The sequence below is a fragment of the Papaver somniferum genome, chromosome 11 (genome assembly GCF_003573695.1).
Source record: "Papaver somniferum cultivar HN1 chromosome 11, ASM357369v1, whole genome shotgun sequence".
Taxonomy (NCBI): domain Eukaryota; kingdom Viridiplantae; phylum Streptophyta; class Magnoliopsida; order Ranunculales; family Papaveraceae; genus Papaver; species Papaver somniferum.
In genome coordinates, this window is record NC_039368.1 from 25607568 (window position 1) to 25620943 (window position 13376).

A 13376-nucleotide genomic window follows, 5' to 3' on the forward strand; every position below is an offset into this window, starting at 1 on the left:
GACTTCTTCGCTCAAAGACAGACATAAGGTTAAGTAAAGGTGTTTCGGACTTCATAAGGAAGAAAAATGGTATGAATTTGAAGATAAGAGATGTGTGCATTTTTGAAATCGTAGAAAAGAGATCACACCAGCTTGTGTTACGGGTCCAGGTTATCCGCTACTGATGTAGGAGTATTGACTTGTTGCTATTAGTATTTCACTTATGTAGTATTGACATTGCTTGTTCAAATCTCCTAACTACTTTGCTTCTGTAGGAGGATTCAAACTGCTTTCTAGTTTACTACTTTGCCAAGCATCAGACAGAATTCTATGTTGTGGTTTTGATGCTTTAATACTGGTGTTCTTGCACCTTCTCAACGAGATTTCTCTTCTTTTAAAGAAAGCTTTTGATTTTTGAATCTGGGATGTAACTTCATATACACACTAGCAACTCTTTGCATTTTACGACCGCCAAAATCTGGTCTTCTGTTAATTTAAGCAAGAAATTTAAACAAAACATTTTATCTAAACCCAGAACCTGTAATCTTCTGGTCCAACTTTCTAATAGTACAATCTTGTGTATCTGAATGTGATGCAAGTGTAAAATTTAAGGGAAATTTAAAAAAAAAAACATTCAAGTGATATTGATTAATCCCACCCTCACTCTAGTAAGAGTCAATACAAATTACAATGTGTTCGTATCAAATAGATACAATCCACCGTTAACAGTAATTTACAGAAATTACAGACTCTCAAGGGGAGAAGAAAGCAACTAGAATTACATATCAACTTCACTAAGCAATGATGTAGCTTCTGAAACAGATATTCTAGTTTCGTTCAGTAGTTGAGCCATCTTCTGAGTTTCCATCTCCTGCATCTTTCTTAATTCCTTCAAGTTATTCATTTCCATCTGAAGTTCCTCACCAAGTAACTCCAGTTCCCCTTCTTTAAGATCAGACTCGAATACACATTGCTGGTACTCTACTACCATATTGCCTATTTCGTTCATCATAGTTTCTCTAGACTCACTAATCACCTCCTTCTCTTGGAAAAGTTCTTGAAATCCCAGTTCCAGTTCCTCTACCGATTTCAAACCGGCTGACAAGTCCTTTCTGACAGTTCCGGTATCAGTCTCTAACTTCTCTGACTTTATTTTCAACTCATCGATTTCCATTACCATACAATTCAATTTTTCTCGAGTTTGCTTGATTTCCCTTTTCAACTTAGTCTGCAGCTCTTCAGATATAAGAAGTTCAGTAGCTTTACCCCCCATATTCCAATTTCTTTGTGCTGGAACAACCACATTACTGTCTATTGCAAAAAGTACCCTTTCTGCCTTTACTTTCTTGTTCTCCTCCTCCAGTTTTGATTTCAGACATATGAGTTTGTTCCTCAACTCATCTTCAGATTGATGAGCCCTCTCCTGAGCAACCTCAACTTCATCCTTCTTGGTTTGAAGACATGCCAGTTCTTCTTTTTTCTGCACAACACAAGTTGAAGACGACTCCAGCTTCCTCCTAGCTCGCTCTTCTCGCTCTTCCCAGTTGCTAAGAGCTAAAGAAATACTTGAAAGGGAAGATTTAAGAGCTAATAGCTTATGGTAAGCAATAGCTTTCTTGTCCTGTATCTCAGAAGAGAGAAGTTTACGTTCGGCTAAATCTTGCTGCTTCACAAGTATACATTTCTCTGCAGCTTCAGTTTCTCTTGAGAGTTTCTCTTCCTCCGTGGTTGCCTTCTCGAGTAACGCGAACAAGCTTAAAGCTTTGGCTGCACTCACAAGCTTACGCTGCGCTGTTTCAAGCTTCAGGCTAGTCATACCCAGCTCCTCTGAAGTTTCTGTGGCTGACATTTTTGGTTCCGCACCATCAAAAACATTTTCTTCTACTTCCATCGGATCCCCACCAACTCCGAGAGATTCTTCAGTAGATCCAGAGACATTTAACTCATTTCCTGAATCTTTTTCTTCCTCAGGTTGAGAAGCAAGGTCAGTTAACTTGAGACTTTGGTCTCCATCCAGATTCTCTGAATAACTACATTCTTCCTTCACTTGAACATTGCTTTGCCGAATCTTAAATTCATCCCTCTCCAGCATAGCTTTCTCGTACAAACTCATTAGTTTCTCATTCTCTTCATGCAAATCTTGGAGTTGATGCTTCAGGTTATCAATCGTCACTTTACTGTCAGTATCTTTCTCTTTCTGAATATCTGCCAACCGGATACTGTTGTCTACGGTTTTCTCAGCCTTGTTGACTTCTGATACGGCCCCGTCATATAGTTCGATCAATTTTCTGTTGTCCTCGATAAAAACCTTTAGCTTCATCCGCAGTTCGTCATTCTCCTTAGCCAGGATAATTGCCGTTTCATGAGCTTCAGCTTCTCGTTCACTTGCAGCTGAAATTGCGTCAACCATGGTTTTAAGCTCCACCTGATCATCAGAAGCACCAACAGGAAGATTTTTCCTTGCTTCTTCCTCCATATTACTAGCTCTTCTTTTTTCAATCTCTAGGTCTCTTACTAAATCATCAATCTGTCTGCAAGGTTTCAAAACAGTTTCATACTATGTTAGAGTAGTCAAGGGATATCGCACAGGAGCTTCAATGATCTGGGAAGGAAATAAGTTTGAAAGAGATAAAAAAAAAGAACCTCTGCAAATTTTCTTTTTCATCAAGGCAGGAATCTAGTTTCTTGTGCAGTGTTTCAACTTCGCTCTGGTTTTGTATAGCCTGCAAAATCAAGAAAATTCAGCTATATGTTATTGAAATTGATTTAAAGTAGAAACAAACTTGAAACCAGCTAAACAAGACAAAAATAGTTGAAAATCATGTCCGGAGAAGCAAAAATCACCTGAATACGAAGGTGTTCATTCTCTGCGCTCATGGAAGAACCCCAAGATGATGCGGGATCCTAGTAGTTAACATACAAAAGAAAAACATTAGACAATAAAGGGTGTTTAAACAGCTACCTATAGCTAGACACTTTGTGACTGTATCTGCAGAATACAAGTCATCACCCTAAAAGAGGAAACCGGCATATTCTGAAGATGCGTAAACCAACTAATCAAGCTCTCTTACTTAACTGCATCTATACTATAATCATGCTTGCAAAATGTTGGCTTTCATACCTGACTAGAAGTCAGCAAACTATCCTCAAAGCTGGCCAGACTAGAGTTTCCTTTCTGAACGAAGAAACAAATTCAGAATTTCAGTTAACCAGATAAAATCGTTTAATCCAAAATGCTTCAAAACATTAAAAGAAGCATGTTGTCTACCTGGTTCATCGAAGATTCAGATTCATGCATAAGCTTCCAATCTAATGCTTCTAGCAACTGCAATTTATACATGATATATAAGCACAAAGAGTGGAACAAATGAAAATGAAGGGTATACAAACTAATGACAAATATCAGTTCTGACCCACCGAATACCTTATTCTGTAGTATCATGATTTGTTCACTCATCATCTCGCGCTCTCCCTCCTCAGAAAAACTCTTTAATCTGGAATATCATATGTTCAACACTGAGATAAGAAGATTTGTCACAGTTTCTACCAATGATTTCAATTAAATTGAGAAACATGCTTAAGTGTAAACGACTTCTAATAGACTTGCATAAAAGTGCATGTGTGTTATCTAAGAAACGTCTCCTCGAAATATCTTTTTCCATTCAAACCTAACAACGCGTTCCTTTCTTTTTGCAGTCGATAAAATAAAATTGCAGGCTGATTACTAGACTAGCATAATTATTAGTGCATGGAGTAACAATTCGAAGTTCCTATCCACTCAGATTGAATGGAAGAAAGAAACACATGCCTTCTGACTTCTTCTTTCAAACGAAGATTTTCCATCGCAAATCTAGTCACTTCAAGGTTCCTATCCACCTGGTTATGGAGAACCTCTATTTCTTTCAGATATTCCTCCTTTTCCTGTAAGAGATGCACCTCAGCTGAGATCTTTCCAGATGCAACTGCCTCCAACCTTTTGATTCCGGCCTCGCGAAAACGAAGCCGCATTTTCAGATTCTTTATCTCGTCTTCTCTTCGCTTGGCCTGTTCAAAGTAGATGGAACCCAAATCTTTCAGCAACAACTTCCTAAAAAAGAAAAGAACAAGCTAGATTTTATCATGCAAGATATGAAGTCAGCTCTCTCACCAATTGCATTGCTGCCTGATTTTCAGCAGCCAGTGACTGCATTGCTATTTGTTTCTCCTTTTCCCTCCTGAAGGCCCCAACCAGAGCAGCTTCAAACTCTTTATTCTGCAACATTTTAACCAGATGTTAATATTTTAGGGGATAAGGCAGCACCAACAAATTTAAGAGTGGTTGAACCCATACACGAGGCTTCTTTCTATCACACGTTAGTGGACTAAATGATCCCTGCAATCCTTCCCACTTAAAGGAGCCTGGAGATCCCGGAAAGGAGACACTCGGAAAATCAACTTCCTGGTTCTCAATTCCTCCGTTAACCAAACTCCGCAGTTGGTTTACCTCTTTCTGTATACAAACCAAAATCAGAAATGAGCTACAATATCATAAAATAGGAAGTAAGAAAGCACGATAAATTTGGTAAATTAAATAAGTGAAATGTCACCTAATAATGTGCCATTAAAGACTAACCGCTCAACTATTAAAGGTCACTGTCGAAGTTTTTGATATGATCCAATGTATACATGAAAGATATAATGGTAACAGGAAGGCCACTTAGGATGATCAAATACTAGAGAATGTAATTTTGAAATGTTCATGTTAATTAAGCCAGAAGTTTTAGTGAACTATTAATCTGACACCCAATAGATATCATAGCTATCCAGTACTTAAAAATAAGGAAAACGATGAAAAATGAAAACGGATGTAATCAATACCTTGAGTTGTTGAATTTGGATACGCATGGTAAGCACATTTCCAGATGCATCTTCATTCACTATTGCCTGCGGAAATGGACAATAATAGCAGTTAAAGCATCGAGTATAATGATTCATTTTATCTCTTCAAGTAAACAATTACACAGCATGAGGGGGGTAGTATAAGCGGAAAAGCGAATCACACATACATTGTTCTTGATAAATTTAGCACGTTGTGCAAATTTCAATGTGCCCAGAGTCTCCAGTGAGTTACTGTGTAAAGCCAGAGAAGATAAAAAGAATAAATTAAGAACATCAAGGTAAGGTAGTTGTAAATACAAAGATACTTGGAGAAATTAACAAAAGAAAAAAATAACTGTTTAGATGAATCACTGACCAATTAGCAGGACTTATATTGGCGATTATTGTTGTTTTTGAATTCCCACCAAGTGAGTCCTGGACAAAAGTGGCATTGATATTTAGAAACATGTTAAGATGTCCTGCCGTAACAATACAGTCAAGGATATTGCAAGTATTTAACTTATTTACACATTCTGTCGGAACCTCAATCTTATGTCACCAAAAAATAAAAATTTAAGAATTTCAATGATAGCAAGGGTACACTTGCACGGTATATTATAGTGATAAGATACATCTACTGGAAACAACATTAGCATTTTCAATGGATTGTCTACCTGAAGCAAAAATGTGAGCTTCGAATCACGGTAAGGGACATGAAGTGACTTCCCATTGGAGATGTTTACTAGATTCATAATTACCAGCCTGCAAGTCACCAAACAAACTCAATTAGAACTTCTTACAAATGCACAGACACGTCTACATAAGGTAAAACCACTTGACACATCAAGTATGGCAATAGTGGACAAACCCCAAGGTCGAAAGCGACTTGTTGATGTTTGTGGCTTCTTTTAGGCGTTCACCTTCAGCACCAGAGCTCTTTTGCCTACAAGTCAACCATGCTTTTATGATCAAAAGGATATAGAGAGAAACAACTGTTATTCTACTTTTTAATTTTCTGAATAGGTATCCTCTTAATATTGGTTATGAAATATTATACAGGTATTACCTCTCTGAACCAGCCAAATCCACAAGATTAAGCCGTGCAAATCGATGGTGAGTAACACCTTGAACCTCCCACTGCATAAAAAAACAAAAACCGTTCATATCATATGATTATAAAATAAACCCCAAAAATATGTAAGCTTTAGTTGTTGTTGTGGTGACATATACCCACCTTACTCTCAATTATACATGTGAAAACACTATGAGAACGACTACTTGCATGGTTCATGTTTGTGGCAGCCACCTTTCTGTTAGTTGTTCCCTGCAAACATGAGCATAATCATTCTTAATTACTCACTGCTCAGCCAATGCTTCAATCATTAGCAACAGATAATACTATATATGTTATTTTTCATACACTCATGAAGGTATGAAAAATGCTAAGGTGCAACGCATAAACCAGTAACTAATCTCCAACCGGACCGGCAAATAATCATGTAACAACTGTCTACTGTAGAGCTAAAAGAAGGTTAACATATACCTGAACAAGGAGTTGAATAACATCCCGAGCACAAGTAACTTCCATCTCCTTCAGATTCTCCACATAAACACCTTTCTTGGAATCTTCTCTAATCTGAAAGAATATAAACCAAAATTTCAACTAAAATAGAAAAAAATGAAATTAAATTCGTACAGGAAAGATGATGGAACAAATTTTAGAGTCTTGTCATTCCTAATAAAATTCAGCTGAAAGAGTTAAAAGCATAAGATAGTAAAAGAATCCTAAGTAGTGTTCTGTTGAAGAGCACAAACAAACACACAAGTATGATCTGGAGAGATATGGTTGATGGAAAAAAGATGCATACAAGCAAGTTATTGTTTGTTACCTGTAAATTAGCTGATGATGGGTCTAAAAGATCTAAAATCTGCTCATTGTATATCTCCAAAAATGAGCACTTGCAAGTAAATCTCAGCTTTTCATCTCTGCGAGCCTCTTTATCCTATGAAACAAAATCCAACACGATTACATAAAAACCACTGAAGATAGAACTTGAAACACTTGAGCAAAAACATAAAAGGTGGAATAGATTTTCAATTTCATATGTTACAAGTATATAAGAATTAACTCATACCTTTTGGATTCTTGTGAACAAGTGTTCAAAAACTCTTGGTGTCATACCACAATTAACACTATGTCGTCGAGTACCTCCATCAATGTCTCCCATCATGGTGTGTGTCTTACCACTCCCAGTCTGTAAAGAAAAATTAGTTAAACATTTAGGCTACAGTCTATAAAGAGAAGTATGAATGTTCAACAAAATTAATCACCAAACAATTAAGGTTTGATTATTATAAACTCTAACAGGTAGAGCAAATAAACATAAAACCCCACTTATTTGTGCAGGAATTTAATAACTCACTTGTCCATATGCGAACATGCAGCTGTTGTAACCTCCCATACAATTCTCAACCATTGGCAATCCAGCCACATTGAACAGATTTTCCTGTTACAATACTATAATGAGATCCATACTATGACAGTAAAACACATTAATCATCAATAATAGGACAAAGCCTACCTGGGTGACATTCTCATCTGCAACAAGATCAAATGTATAACGAGACTCTGGATGCCCTGTCCAAGTAATAGTCTGACTACTCTCCTGCCTAACACATTTGCTTAGGCCTTGGATTGATATTTCAGAATTACTAAGAGGACGTATTCTAATAACAACCTGCACAAAACAAGAATTAATCTATTAGTATAGTCACAGATATTATCCAAAATCTAGGTCAAAAACAAGAATTAATCTGAAAAATAAATGAGGAAAAAATTGACCTAATTTCAGACACAGGACAAAAACCTAGAAATTGAAAAAATAAATAAAATCAGAGAACGAATAGATCTTTAGAAGTACCTGAACATTGTGATCTTTCCAGAAAGAAGGATCTTCTTGTAACTCAAAATTAAGGCTGGAGGATCTCTGAATAACTCCTGCATGATCATCTCTTTCACCAAAATTGCTTACTGAAGAAGAAGAAGGAGTAGAATATACAAGATTATTTTCTTTGAAAGATGATTTCGAGAAAGGGGTACCCTTGATCAAATCTGTATCTGAAGAAGGTTCATGAAATCCAAATCTGCTTTTGAGAGCAGTAGCTGCTTCAGAAATCCGCATTTTTTTTTTAAATCTAGGGTTTTACAGTTAGTCGTTTCAACAAATAGTTGATGCGATTGTGTGTTCAAGGAAAACGAAGGGTTAAGGGAAAGAGAGAGAGAGAGAGAGAGTCTGCGAGAAGTTGAAGAGAGAGTCTGCGAGAAGTTGAAGAGAGAGATGGGGAAATGAGAATGAAAAGGGTGGGGAATGAGTAGGTTTTAGGGTCGAATTCAAATTTTTAGACCGTTCTGTTTGCTTTTAGATTTTTTATATTAATTACTATATTCTTGGTTTTTGAAATTCAAATATGGAAATGGCAGACAAATTTTGTAATGACAATCTTGTCCACTAAACTACACGGAACTGGAGCATGCGGTAAATAAACCGGTTTTCCCTTTTTCATTTTGCTTGATCCATCGTAATCCAGTTTCAATTTTGATAAACCGAACAGTTGATCTACTCGTTGTTCCATTTGATAATTTATTTACTTAGACCAAGTCTTTATTTACTTAGAGCAAGTCTTATGGTGGAAGAATTCCATCTTCGAATTTCTATGACACCTTACCATTTGGAATAGATCATGGAAGTCCAAATCTAATGGGTTATTGTTGGAAATATACCAAAACTCCAATAGGAACAGCGTTTCACGCTAATTAAAATAGCGTTTTCAAAGTAAGAGGAAAAAAGGGTTTGAAACTGTTTATATAGTACAACACATTTATAAACAGTTAGGTGTGTTGGACCCACTAATTTCTTTAGACCACTAAGTATTTGCCACGTTGACATATTACTACTACCTAATAATTTAATAAAACATGAAATACTTTGTTAGCGTGATTTCAGAGGATATTTCACAAAACGCCAGTTGGGATAGCATATAGCGCTAAAGTGATTAGCGTTTTTGACAGATAAACGCTGTTTTGAATAGTGTTAGACGCTATTTTTTGAATAGGGTTTTCGTTTAGATTCTAAGCTCTCTTCCATGAAACCTTGGAACAGGACTTGGAAAAAGTGTGGAACACCCCAATTTGGAAGCCATTAGACTTGACATTCCATACTTTTTCCAAGTTATGGTGGAATCCATCCATCTTCCATCTTCCACGTCACCTCAGCATTTGGAATTGTGGATGGAAGTGCAAGTGTAGCGTGGAGCAATAGAAACGCTATTAAGAATAGCGTTAAAAGCCAATATGAATAGCGCCAGAAAAACGTTATTATGAATAGCGTTTGACCACGTCAAACGGTCAAAGCGCTAATAACAATAGCGCTAAACTCTATTAACAATACACTACAGATGAAGATGTTGCAATCACCAAAGCTTGGATAAGCATTACACTTGATAGTGTTGCCGGAGTTGATCAAAAATCAAATCAATTTCGGGAGAGGGTATTCAATACTTATGTAAGCACTTTTGGGAACAAGAATGATAGGACTGTTCATAAATTGCAAAATAGATTTGGTCTAATGAAGAAAGAGGTCAAAGTTTGGGTTGGTATCTTAAGAAATATGCATAGAAACAATGGAAGCGGATGCGGAATTGAAGATATCGTAAGTGTTAGATTTCTTATAAATTACATGTATATCATTTTATTCAATATTATTGTCCGATTTCTAACTTGGGTTTTTGTTTGTTGTTTGTTTTTTGTAGGAGAGAAAGCTAGACTAGAATATCGTAGGACTCATGATGGAAAACCTTTTAAACATGAAGAGGTGTACCGACTTTTCAAAGACCATGTTCCCGGTATCAATCCCGAAGATTTTGATCCTACCCAAAATCAAGAATCGGATTCGGAAGCTCCTAATGTTGATGCCTCAACAAGTAATGCTCCGGCAAGAAGTGACCCAAGATGGTACGAAGAGGATGGCCCTCGTCGACCACCGGGGAAAAGTGCTCAACAAAGGGAAGCTTCGAAGATATCGGCTATCAACGACGGAACCGACCGTATATTGAAACATTTTAGTGAAGAGAATGCAAAGAAGATGGCTAGATTAGATACTCAAGTAGGATATTTACTATCTATTGCGGAGACAAACAAGAAACCCGTGGATTTGGCTTTGGAGAAACATGAACTCGAATTATTGGATGTGGAGGTTGAGACCTTGCCGGAATGGAAGCAACAATTTATTTTGGATAAGCAAAATAGGATTTTGGAAAAACATGGCTATCCTTCTAGAACATTTGGTAGGAACTTAAATTATCCTAATGTTCGTCGTTTTTAATTTGAAGTAGTAGAATCAATGTAATTGAAGTATGAATCAATCAAGTTTTAATTTCATTATATCTTTCTTTTAATTTTGATGTGAATTCATCGTATCTTCATTTCCATTTGATTTCAACGTTGAGATGAATCCAAGAACATGTTTGTTGAAGAGGAAAAAATGAGAGAGTTGGAAAAAAAAACTAAGTATATAACTGGGAAACTTGAGTAGGTTCTGTAACTTTTTGGAGAAAAGTGCTAATCAGACTGGCGCCTAGCGCCAATCTTAATAGCGCTTAACGCTATTAAAAACGGCGTTCATCTCCTAACATTGGATTTCCAACGGCTCCTTTTAATCAACGGATAAGAACGAAATCTAGTAAGAATAACGCCTAGCGCTACTCACAATAGCGTTTCAACGGCTTTATTTTTTCAAATTCAAATTTTTCTCTATAAATTGCCTTCTTCAGCTCAAAACAAACCATCCCAAAATTTCAAGATTTTCTTTGTTTTCTAGATTTTTATTTTTTCTAATTTCAAAGCTTCCTTCAATTCTTTGCAAGTATGGCATACACTAGTGGTGAAGGTTTGGCAATCACAAGAGCTTTTTCAAGAGTTAGCCTTATTCTGATTGTTGGAAATGATAATGCCAACAACTTTTGGGAGAGGGTGTTTCAAGCCTTTGTAGAAGATGGTGGAAATGAAGACGAAAGAACAAGGAAGAGTATACAAAATAGGTGGGCTTTGATGGAAAGAGACACCAAAATTTATATGGGACTCATACATTCAATTTGTGCAAATATGCCTATGAGAGGATTTACATTAGAAGAAGTTGTAAGTATTATTCAATAACACCTCTTATTTTCAATGACATACGTATTTTAAATCATTGATCTTATGTGAGATTATGTTTGTTTATTTTGTAGGAGGCGCAAGCCAAAACTCTCTATTTCGGAATTAAGGGCATAGATTTCCCACATGATCATGTCTACCAATTTCTTAAGAACAGCCTTCCCGGAGCTTAAATCCCGCGATCATACCGATGATGAAGCTTGAAAAAGAAAAGTTATTTTAAGTTATATCAATCCATGTAATTTTAAGTTATTTCAATCTATGTTTAAGTTATTCCAATCCATGTAATTTTAAGTTATTTTAATCAATGAAATTCGGTTCAAGTAATCTTATTGGTTCGAATTAGCTAATTTTAAATATTTAATTCCAAATTATTATTATTTTTGAATTTTTTAAGTTTTTGAATCTCAATATAGTTAATTCCAAATTATTTATTTTTTTTGAAGATTTTGTTTTTGAATTTTTTATAAACAAAAAACATTAAAACATTAACATCAAAAACAGAAAATTCATTCATGTGGTGTGAGAAGGGTGTAACTAAATAAATTTTGGACGAAGCTATTCACAATAGCGCTAAAATCTATTCTCAATAGCGCTAAACGCTAATAAGAGTAGCGCCAAAGCTATTCAAAATGGCGATGAACGCTATTCTTAATAGCGCTTGACTTACGCTATTCACAATAGCGTTCAGCGCTGTTCTCAATAGCGTTTTTTGTTTTCTACTGTGCTATTATAAATAGCGTTTTGCGCTATTCTGATTTGCACTCAAATGGATTCCAAGCAACGTACCGTGAAACCTTGAAACCCTGCTTGGATTTTTCATGGAAAACACACATTCCATAATTTTTCACACTTGGAATAGGATGGATTCCACCATAAGACTTGCTTTTAGAGTAGGTTTTATGGCGGAAGAATTCCACCTTCCATATTCCATGACACGTCAACACTTGAAAATGTTCATGAAAGCTCAAGTCTTATGATAGAGTCATATAAACGCAAATCAAATAGCATTTGACGCTAATCAAAATAGTGTTTCGACTTTAAGTTTTATGTTTTCATTTTTATGTTCTCTCTAAAATAGGCGGAGGATAAAGACGTATTGCATCGCTTAGATTAAGCCCTACTCTGCGCCCATTCCAACATGGAAGTCTGATGTGTTTCTTAGTCACGTGAATGATCATCTCTCTTGTGGATTCCCTTTCTCTCTCTCTCTCTCAATTTAAAACTGACAGAATTGGAAATTGCTCTTTCATCCTTCCTCTTTTTTGTTCAGATTAACGGAGAATTATACAAATTTTAATTCTGATTTAAATTTACATCAGAGAACGATGTTGATGTTGAAGAAATGATTAGTGAGAAACTTAGTAGAATAATTACCTACGGTTCTGGATATGGATGATAAATTTATGGAAAAGAAAAAGTTACTTTAAAATAAGTAGTTGTTTATCATTTTCATTAGTTTTTCCGATGAACTTCTTAAGTTATGGATATGAAAGATAATGATTTTATTTTTCTAATTGATAAGATCGTGATTTTTTTCATCGATTTATGCTTGGATAAGGAATTCCAAAAAACAAAAAAGAAATACTATTCTTAATTGGCTCAGACTTACCCAGTTGATGAAAACTCGTCGTGTTACTATATGACTACATGAAGGATGAATAAAAATCGCACTCGCTAAGCGTATATTCAATCTTAATTTTATGCGGTAAACAATGTTATTTTTATAAAAATTGGATATAAATTTTATTTCTTTTAAAATTGAACAACTTCCAATTGGGTTTGCTAATTTGGATCTATAAATTCAGTACATTGACAAAGTTGAAACGAACCGATGCTAATAGACTTTAGGTTTTTTTTTCCATTCAGTTTAGTCTTTCTATAAATTAATTTAGGGATATAGTTTCCGATGAAACTGATTAGTCATGAAATTGAGAATCTTGCTTTGTTCTCTGTTAATGAATTTAGATCAGTTGATGAATTTAGAGTCTTTTGAAAAAACAATTAAGAAGAGGAAGAAAAGCAAGGTATAAAATACGGAGAAGAGAAAAGAGAGAGAAAATACACGTCATCGGTGGTTTTTACCTTTTCCAACACATCAGCATGCCATCTCAGCATTAGCGCAGACTAGGGCCGTTGGGCGTTGTCTATGGCACCGAATAACATTTCTGTTTTAATATTCTCTTATTATTTTCTTTTTATCATCTAGTTAAATGCTAGAAAGTTCTAAACCGCCACGTCACCTATGTATCTTTATTAAAGGAATTTGAAATTTAATTTTTTTTTTCCTCAACTTCTTTTGTAGGTGCGTATATATCACTGACTTAAA

At 35.6% G+C, this 13376-nt stretch overlaps 1 protein-coding gene across 1 annotated transcript; it reads right to left on the reverse strand.

The window, feature by feature from the left end:
- Positions 1-601: 601 nt before the first annotated feature.
- On the reverse strand, positions 602-8213 carry LOC113322487 (kinesin-like protein KIN-12E). Its single transcript, XM_026570573.1, has 22 exons — positions 7758-8213; positions 7419-7574; positions 7260-7343; positions 6972-7091; positions 6726-6839; positions 6380-6472; positions 6071-6160; positions 5903-5973; positions 5705-5779; positions 5511-5598; positions 5213-5271; positions 5025-5088; positions 4837-4902; positions 4310-4468; positions 4127-4231; positions 3788-4023; positions 3404-3473; positions 3248-3304; positions 3101-3154; positions 2824-2883; positions 2623-2702; positions 602-2510 (listed from the first exon to the last, which is right to left on the reverse strand). The coding sequence occupies exons 1-22, from the start codon at positions 8016-8018 to the stop codon at positions 758-760; spliced, it is 3915 nt and encodes a 1304-aa protein (XP_026426358.1). The 5' UTR covers positions 8019-8213; the 3' UTR covers positions 602-757.
- Positions 8214-13376: the final 5163 nt, after the last annotated feature.

What these genes read in the sequence shown, in the direction of transcription:
- LOC113322487 (XM_026570573.1), bottom strand. Translation starts at nt 8,018, where the DNA reads ATGCGGATTTCTGAAGCAGCTACTGCTCTCAAAAGCAGATTTGGATTT. An exon ending in GATTTGGCTGGTTCAGAGAG is followed by an intron (nt 5,780 to 5,902) that starts GTAATACCTGTA and finishes GTTGACTTGTAG; the next exon opens with GCAAAAGAGCTCTGGTGCTG. An exon ending in AGCTCACATTTTTGCTTCAG is followed by an intron (nt 5,272 to 5,510) that starts GTAGACAATCCA and finishes ACTTTTGTCCAG; the next exon opens with GACTCACTTGGTGGGAATTC.